This window comes from Oenanthe melanoleuca, chromosome 3, assembly GCF_029582105.1.
Source record: "Oenanthe melanoleuca isolate GR-GAL-2019-014 chromosome 3, OMel1.0, whole genome shotgun sequence".
In the NCBI taxonomy this organism is placed as follows: Eukaryota; Metazoa; Chordata; class Aves; order Passeriformes; family Muscicapidae; genus Oenanthe; species Oenanthe melanoleuca.
In genome coordinates this window covers 41,937,584-41,946,878 of record NC_079336.1, presented here as the reverse complement: position 1 = coordinate 41,946,878, position 9,295 = coordinate 41,937,584, and the positions used below count along the sequence as shown (strand labels likewise).

The 9,295-nt window shown below is 38.9% G+C and overlaps 1 protein-coding gene across 1 annotated transcript in view; it reads right to left on the bottom strand.

Moving 5' to 3' along the window:
- Positions 1-1,162: 1,162 nt before the first annotated feature.
- The window catches only part of CRYBG1 (crystallin beta-gamma domain containing 1), a 65,004-nt gene continuing 56,871 nt past the window's right edge, over positions 1,163-9,295 (bottom strand). The window contains exons 20-22 of the mRNA XM_056486730.1: positions 8,732-8,890; positions 5,727-5,889; positions 1,163-2,648 (exon numbers count right to left, since the gene is read on the bottom strand). Of these exons, the coding sequence (XP_056342705.1) occupies positions 2,560-2,648; positions 5,727-5,889; positions 8,732-8,890 (411 nt within the window). The 3' untranslated portion in view covers positions 1,163-2,559. The remainder of the gene's footprint in view (positions 2,649-5,726; positions 5,890-8,731; positions 8,891-9,295) is intronic.

Below are 9,295 nucleotides of genomic sequence, written 5' to 3'. Positions count from 1 at the left end.
GTGTTTATTTTTTAAAAGCTCATACAGGATGCCTAGAAAAGCCTCTGATTCCTTCATACACTGCTTGTTAATAAACAGACAAGACATACTAATGTACCTTAGGCATTTCTAGCTGAAAACCATGTTTAGTATGTAGTTGTGACTTTTGCAGAACACCCCTCACTCTTAGGATAAGAGGAACAGTCAGCAGCATTTTCCTTTTGTATATCTTGGAGCTTTTATTTCTCAGATGTAACTCCTGAAATGGTGAGGCACACTCTTACCTACTTGTCTATATGAAACCTGTGCTGCTTTTCCTTGGCTTTCCTAGTTCTGTTTACCTTCACTAATGTAGATTATCACTCAAGCTATTTCATTCTCAGAACTAAATGGTCACATCACTGTCTCAAGACTGATACTTTGGTCTTATTATGGCAACTGTCTCATGACATAGCTAATCTAAACAGAAGCATGGAACAAAATCAGTCTGTAACTGATAATTATTCTAATTGCCTAACTCCTGGCCCAGATTCAGCTGCAGTGTTTATGCAGGTAGGGTAGACATGATTTTGTGTCTCTGTTCCTGATGTGTCTCATCAGTGCTGGTGAAGCACTGGAGGGGGTGTTTGTGTCTGGTGGGCTGTTTTTCAACTTGCCGTTTTGCCAGGGATGGGCTATGGAGCAGCTTCCCCTGCAATTATGCAGGTGGATTGAAGAAACTGGCAATCTCTTAAATGAGAGCTGTTCATTTACTGCAGTGCAGCTGTGGTGGTGCACAGACCATGTCATGCAATGTTTCCACCAGGGGACAGAAGTGGCAGCCGTGTGATGGTGGCTCCGTGCACAAGTGCCCTGAACACACATAGAAAAATCACCCATTCCCCAGAGCCTGCAGCTATTCCACACTGTGTATTCACTCTTCAGGGGCTGGCTGTCACAGAGGAATTATGGACCGAGATGGGCACAAGATGAAAACAAAACTAACCATTTCACATTTCTACCTTTAAAAATAATTTCAATAAAAAGTTACCTAACTTAAATTTATTTGTAAAATGCTATATTATATATAGCAAGAGCACATCAATATGACAAAGTACCACTGTTTGGAAGCAGTAACAAATTTTCTATTAAGGACTAAAAGCAGCACATTTCAGAGCAACAAAACTTCAGTGCATCTTTACAAAAAGAAGAAAATTAGTAAGGCACTTTCTCTAGGGTGCTAATAGTAAAAGCACCACTATCCTTTGAGGCAACAGAATAGTAATGAAAATGTTAATTTTAAACAGACTTACTATGCAAGACAAAAGCCTGGATGTTCCTTGGAGCAGCTTGTAATAACACTGGTCTAAGCCAGAACAAAACACAGCAGCATAGTACCAGAGTTTGTATTTTACCTTTTTGCCAACATTATTAAGGAAAACTAAGGTTCAAAGCAGGGCAACAGAAGGACCTCCTGTAGTCATCAGAACATCCTACTTGTCACAAGCTCTTTACTGAACCAGTGACACTTACTTGGAATGGGCACAGCCCTTGTGGCTGAGCACGTATCCAGGCTTGGCAGCTGTGCCCCTTCCTAGAGGAGTCTGACACTTCTGTCCAGTGGGAGCCAGGAGCCCACCACAAACATTGCTCTCCAGCATCTCCAGAAATACTGGGGAGTTGGGCATTCTCCATGGTAAGCCCAGCAGGCAGTGGCTGGAAAATTCAGTAACCACAGTGCTTACAGGCTGTTGCAGTCATATTCAGTAATACTTTCCCTAAGAATTCTTGTTTTCTATACAATTTTGGAGTTCAGTAAGACTCTACTTACTGGAACTGTTTTAAAAGGTACAAATGTGTCTTGTCAAAGAAGAAAAATACCCACAACTCAAGAAGTCAGGCAACCTAGAAAATGGGCAAATTCTTCACATTCCAATGCATCCTTTTGTCAGCCCTCTCTTTTTCTAACAAAATATCTGCTACTTTACATCCTCTATACATGAGAAAATCTAGGGTTTTTTTCTTAATTTAGGACTTACTATATTAGCATACTAACTATACTTGAAGCCACATGTTAAAAAAAATCTTTGGATGTGCTGTACTAGCAGTCTTTAAATTTTCAGTAAACGTAAGTTTGTTCTAGTGAACCAAATATATTAATTTCCCATAGTGAATATTTCTCTATACTACAGCCCATAGGTCCAAGTTGCTATACCCACAGACACACTGCACTCCTGTCCTTTATAAAATAAGTTACACTTACTGACTATTCTGGATTAACTACTCACTCACATAACTCCATGGGGTCTCTCCCATGTTCAGTTGTTCCCTTCTAGCCTGAGGCATACTGCCACTCTCTATCCAACACTGAATTGTAAGGATTTAAAAACAAAAAAAGAAGGTGGTTTTGAGATACTCAAGCTTTTATAGGGAAAATAATCTTGGATAGGGAGGTGAAATCATTCTGTTGCTTGTTCTTTTTAGAATGGTGAAGAGAAGACATAACTCTCATCGTTGATCCTGTATCCTTCAGAGATGGCAGTGCCAATTCCAGTGTCCAGAACAGTGGCCAATTCAAACATCATCTTTGCTTCATTGGGTTTATACAACCAGTGGTTCCCAACACTGCGTTAACTTTTCTTCATTGACTGTGTTGACAACAACGTGGTCACAATCATACTGTGTGCCTCCTGTAGAGAGAAATGTCAAAGAGGGGAGGTTATCTTTGAAAGAGACAAATACTCCAGGTTTCAGAATAGTTCCAGTAAGAGCTGGTGTAGATAGTTTCTCTTTGCCCCATGGCTCTGAGAAGACAAATGTATTTTTGTCATTGCCTGCTTTTGGAATTTATTTTTGAAACCGTTTTTAAATTAACTGGGATCAGTCTGCCTTATTCTCTCCACCCCTTTTGCAATTCAGTTTCTCAGCTCTTTCAGCCTGGATGGAAAAGGAAAAAAACACTGCAGTACAGTCAGGTGCAGCTCCTTGAAGACTGTCTCTTCCCAAAAGTCATGCTTGACTATTCAATTTTCCTGCAAGAGTTGTCAGTTGTCACTTGGCTTTAAAAATGGAGTGAAAATGTTTAGATGATGAAGTAAGTCCTGTTGCTAACTGACAATACACACGTGACCGTGTCAGGGACATGATCTGGCACTTGTTTACTCCTTGCCATTATAATCCTTTATTTTGACCAGATGAATCACAAGTCATCATGCACAATGTATCACTCAATGTTCAGCTGTTTCCACTAGCAGCTGAACATATCTGAATGCAAAATAGAAACATTTCTTAGAAGAGCTTAATGTACTTACACAATGCAATGCCAAACATGCTCTTATAGAAGAGCACCATTAATACCTGACTCAAGAAACTGGAAAGCAAAGACATGTTTGACTGAAGCTGAAAGTTAGAATTGATGTTTTTTTCCTTCAGATCTAGTATGTGCTGCAGAAATGTAGGCCACATGCATTTCCCGTGGTACAACATACCTGCAAAGCAGGTGGTATTCCCACTGGAAGCAGCCATCTGTGCCAACCATTTATACAAAGCACCAGGACACTCCCATGGACACTGTCTTTTTGTTCTGCACCCCAATTGCCTCACCCTCACTGACTAAGCAAAATACAAGCCTGGCAGCTGAAAGCTTATGATGAGTGTAACATTCTGAGCTACATAGCTAATGCTATGCTTTGTAGCTCAGTTATCACTGTGAATGCAAAACTTGTTTTTAAGTGGTGTCTGATAGGATGTAAATATGTCAAAATGGGAAAAGATGGGATTTTTTTTCAGTGGATAGACAAGGCTTTGTGCTATGCCAGTTTATCCACAAGGTGGCATTGGCAACTGCACAGTTACACAACTGCATTCATTTGCTGAGGAATTCTTTAAAGCACAATTTATGGTCCAGAATGGATCAGCAGAGTTGGCAGAAACAGGCAATGTTCCGACTAGGCATTCTCTAATAATAGCTAAATGTATCTACTGTTTCGTATTTACTGTTCAGATTTACTTTGTTTTAAAGCTAAGAGTGCATCTATACTTCCACCACCAGACCTATACATTGTAAAGTTCTTCAGTTACAAATGCAGAATACATAATTGCTTTTAACATGATTAACTGAAGAAAAGGCAATGCAGTAGTATTTCTGCTTGTTTGGTGCTACTTAGATTTTAGAAAAAGATATGCAGTCATTGTGACTGAAGATTGTCCTTGAACTGGAGTGTTTTTGCTAAGTTTGTAATTAATCATCACTAGGTTTTTATGGCAGTAAGGAGAATTTGTGACTATTTGTGCCACTGTTGTGTTATGGTCAGACATCAGATAACCCTGATTGCACAGTTCTGATAATCCTACCCAGCAGAGGTGGGTGATTGTCCCACTCTGCTCCGTGCTCCCCTTCAGTGAGCAGCCTCACCTCGAGTTCTGTGTGCATTTTTGGGCACCACAATATAAGAAAGATATAAAGCTATTAGACAGCATCCAAAGGAGGGCAACAGAGATGGTGAAAGGCCTTGAGGGGAAGCTGTATGAGGAGTGGCTGAGGTCACTTGGGTCTGTTCAGCCTGGTGGAGACTGAGGGGAGACCTCACTGCAGTCTACAACTTCCTCATGAGGGGAAAAGGGGCAGACACTGATCTCTTCCCTGGTGACCAGCAACAGAACCCAAGGGCATAGAATGAAGCTGGAAGTTTTAGGTTGGATATTAGGAAAAGGTTCTTCCAACAGAGGGTGTTTGAACACTGGCACAGGCTCCCCAGGGAAGTGGTCACAGCACCAAGCCTGACAGAGTACAAGAAGCTTTTGGACAATGCTCTCGGGCACAAGGTGTGACTGTTGGGGTGTCCTGCAGGGCCTGGAGTTGGACTTTGATGATCTTTCTAAGTCCTTTCCAGCTCAGAATATTCTATGATTCTAGGTTCAGTCCTGTTTGGCTCTAAAGGGCTGACTGTTGACTATGCTATTTTTCTGGTTGGTTTTGGTTATTTGGGGGGTAGTGGTGGTTGTAATTGACATAATTAATGACACAGCATCAATTAAAAATCAATTTTAAAAGCTAAAACAATTAATAGAATAGAACAGATATAGAAAATCACAAAAAAGAGCAATTATGTAAGAACATCTGATTATGCTAATTCTGCTTATCATTCAATTTTCCACATTTTTAGACCTTCTGTGAAGCTCTGAAAACAAAGTTTAGAAACAGTATCTACACAAATCAAATTACTATGACAAAAGTGACTCTAAAATATCATCAAGTGCTCTCAGACCCCAAGCTACTATGGCAGAATCTCATGCTTGCTGTATAGGCATAGTCATTAATAAACAAAAGAACCCCACCTTTTTGCATCTAATCACATCAGTATACAAGCCTGCTTTTGCTTTCCTAATATCCTTTGGCTATTGCATCTACAACTACTGTGTAAGAAAATTTGCACCTACAGAAATTAAAGTTAATGAGAAGTTAGGTTGTTCTTGCTTCACCATTTTAAATAATCATACTCACATTGCCCAAAACTAACTGAGGCTATCTACAGTGAGTGGACACTGAGAATACAAGATAAGCCAGTGCTGTGAGTTACTAAATTGTATGTAAGAGAAATGAAATGAAGTCTTAGGGCCTGTATAATTCAGGAGGTCAAACTAGCTGATCGGGTCTTTTTTGCCTCTAGATTAAAGCACCATCCTTAATTTATAGGCACATTTAGTGTGTATCCCATTGCAAATACCATGTAATTAAGACCCACTGTAATGAGATAACATTTGCTTACCTTTGATATCTAAAACCAGCTTGGGTTTCATCTTGCTATAAATTCTGCCATCGGGACTAATATGCCAATATTGTTTGTCTTCATTCCGCTCAAATGACAGGCCGAGTTTAGAGCCAGGAGTTATAAGATTTCCAACAATTGTCAAGCAGCAATCCTCTGCCATCTGTGTCATCAGAAAGGCAACAGCAATTATTCAAAATGGCCTTACTTCTACTGTCCACTGTTGTTTTGTTTTTTTTATCGAGTAGGAGAGATAATATCAGGTGAAAACAGAATTTAGGAATTACTTTCCCTCAAGGAATCTTATTTTTGCCCCAAACTCAAGACTCATCTTTCTTTTGTTCCTGTTTCTGCTGACACTCTCCACTACACAGGAGCATTAAAATAGCTATGCTATATCAGATCAAAAGAAACAATTAGCACCTGTCTCTAGCAGTGGCCAATAACTGAAGATTACATTGATACCATGGAGGGTTACATTGACTGTACTCTTGTATGCAGTATGTTCCTGGTTATCTCTTCCAGGCTACAGCAATTGCCAGCCCAGAGACTTTTCCATGCATCCCGGTAACTTTAATGCTCATTTTCTGTTCCATGTGTGAATTTATTAGTCACTACCCACCAAGATCAATGTAACCCTTTAACATGAACACCCTTGTGTATTGTAACCCTTCTATACTGTGGCAAGCAGTTCCAAATCCTAACTACTACTATTTTAAAAAAATATAAATTAAAACCAATTTGATATGCGACTCATTTTATTTGATGCTCTCCTTATCCCTTGATTATTTTAAAGGATGTGTTGTTCATGCTATGTTTGCAGAGACTTCATGCACATCATCCCTTTGTAGGCTAAAATATCCTCCCTATTTTGTCTCTTCCTTGCATAGAGGCTCTCCATTTCCTCTGAACATTCTTTTTTATTTTCCCCCTATCATTTCTAATTTTGGAGTAACCTTTTCATATAAAGGACATAACTGCACAGTATCAAGTGTATGAATTTCACAGAGTATCACAGTAATATTTGCTTCTTTGTTCTACACTCTTTTCCTAGTCACTTGTATTACTTGATTCCAAACATCTGCAAATGTCTTCTTCGTTAAAAAAAGGGTTGGCAAAACTTAAGCTTATTTCAAAAGAGTATTAAGGCTGTATTACTAAGTAACAGTTAATTTTTCTAGATAAACAGTAATTTTCAATAGATCACCATGAACTACACCTTTTAACTACTAAATGCACTTCTGTAGCACATTGAACACTCATCTGTCATTGTTGAAATGGCCCTAAATTATTTTTACAAGTACTATTTCTTGAAAAAGTCATACTTCTGACTACCATAACCTAGAATTAAAGAAAGTCAATTTAGTTGTGAAATTCTCGCTTGTATCTGAAGCATTCTAGTCTCTAGTGGGACTAGGAAAACTCTGACCTTAAACATTAGGCCAGAACTTCACCCATTTCCATGAAACTCAAAGAATAAGGAGACCTGCACTCATATCTGTTTCTGAAAAAAGAGCAGAAAGACTTTCATATCTTGCTTACTGGTTATCCCACATACTTAAAACAGCCCTTCCTTGAAAATCCCAGGCACAGCTCAAGGTCGCATCTCATGACTCAGTCACTGTGATGATCCAAGCTTACAGGAAGGTGCAGGTTCTTCCAGTGACCTATGTCTGCCTCTGTGCAGGTAGCTACCCATCCAGGAGCTCAGTTTTCTTTGTAATATGTGGTAAAACCCAATTTTTGGTTTGTGCAAATGGATTTACTACTATTCACCAGAAAGACGGCAGAGCTCTGTAAGAGTTCAGTCACTTAACATCAATGTTGCCAGCTTGCACTCTGCACTAAGCTACCTGATTGCTATACAGCACATGCTGTGTATTTTCTGTGCACAGAAAAACTGCTTTGTGAGACACTGAAAAGGGGGAAAAACCAGAAGCATTTATCTAAGCCATACAATACCACACTGTCTCAATATGAAAACTTTCAGTGATATGTTTGAAAAGCACCATCAAAAGAGAAGTCTTTTGTATGTCATATTAAAGCTTTTAGCTTACTTTGCACCATTTTGCTGTCTGCATAAATCCCTTTTACAACTGTATGTGTCCTGTAAACATGTCCAAACAATGCCTTAGCTTATTAACAGTAAGATTCTTCCCTCCAGCATAGATGACATAGTTATAAACGGCTCCTTTGAAGTTATACAATCCTATAGAAAAAGTTCACATGATTCTTCACAGCCAAGCTGTTTAACAGTATTAAAGTAACTTAATTTTCTTTTGGCTGGCATCCCTACTAAGACTGTTCATGCTTAAACATTATATGAACTGAGCATACCTCTGCTCACCTCAATGACAATTTGCGCATGATTAATTTTATGGACTGTGAGAAAAGTAGGGCTTCATTTGGAAACTTGTACAGAGGAAAGGAAAAAGAATGGATTTGACAAATACAGGGATAGCCAGAAAACAAACAAAAAACACTGAAAAAAAACCAAACCAAAAAACCCCCACCCCTAAATGACTCGAGTGGGATCTTATCTTTAAGCTTGCCTAAATGCAGAAGAGGATACTGCCCTGGGGTGACTTTGTGATGTCTGTATTTTCAATCATCTGTTTACTCCCTAATTTGCCCAAAACTAGTACAAATACCAACCTACATTACACTAACTGTCCTACTGCAAGGTATGCATAGGTCAAAATATTATCAGGACGGGTCTGTACTTTAAAAGGTCTCCCCTGCTTTGATACTTTCACAATACTTTCTCTGAAAATTCCATTATATCAAAAAAGTATCATACAACTAGTTTGTATCATCTGAAAAAGCCAGAGTTGATTAAAACAAAACAAAACCCACAAAAACCAACTCCCTACAGAAAGATTACGTTATAGTTGAAAAAGAGTAAACCTATAAAATAAATGAAGATGCTGCTGTAGGAATTAAATTCATAAAGCCCTACTGCTGGAGAGGAAAAGAAAAAAATGCACATTTAACTCAAACCTTACCCGACACTTTATGAATCCATCCTGATAAACCCAGATTTGATCATCTGAGTCTGTATCTTCTGCAACCTGTATTCTGAGAAGATTCAGATTATCTAGGTTTCCATCAGCTGACATGAATTTTCCTGTTTCCTTGTTTCGAAGCCTGAAGTACACACGTTTCTGCACAAAACAAAAGAACTCTTTAACCACAATCTTAGCAGAGAACACATCCTGCTCTGAGTTAATTTCAGAGCAGTTACTGTCAGTGCTGAATCCCAAACCTCCCTCTTTCGTTCTCAAAGCTTAACTCTCTTATTTGAGAATTTAATTCAGAAGTCCATAAACATCTGGACAAGACAAGCTGTGAGAACTCTGCATGGAGAGTGTTAGGCTTTCCTGTGCACTGAAATCAACACACAGCAGAGAGCTAAAAATTTTAAATTTAAAAATTTTAAAGAGCAGAACTAACTTGTCTCTGCTAATTCCTTCTATAGATGCTCTTAGCTTTCATTAAGGGTGCACTTGTGTGGCCTATTAGACATGAACACTTCTGTTCAGACAAGCTCTCAGCAGGGCTGTCAAAAT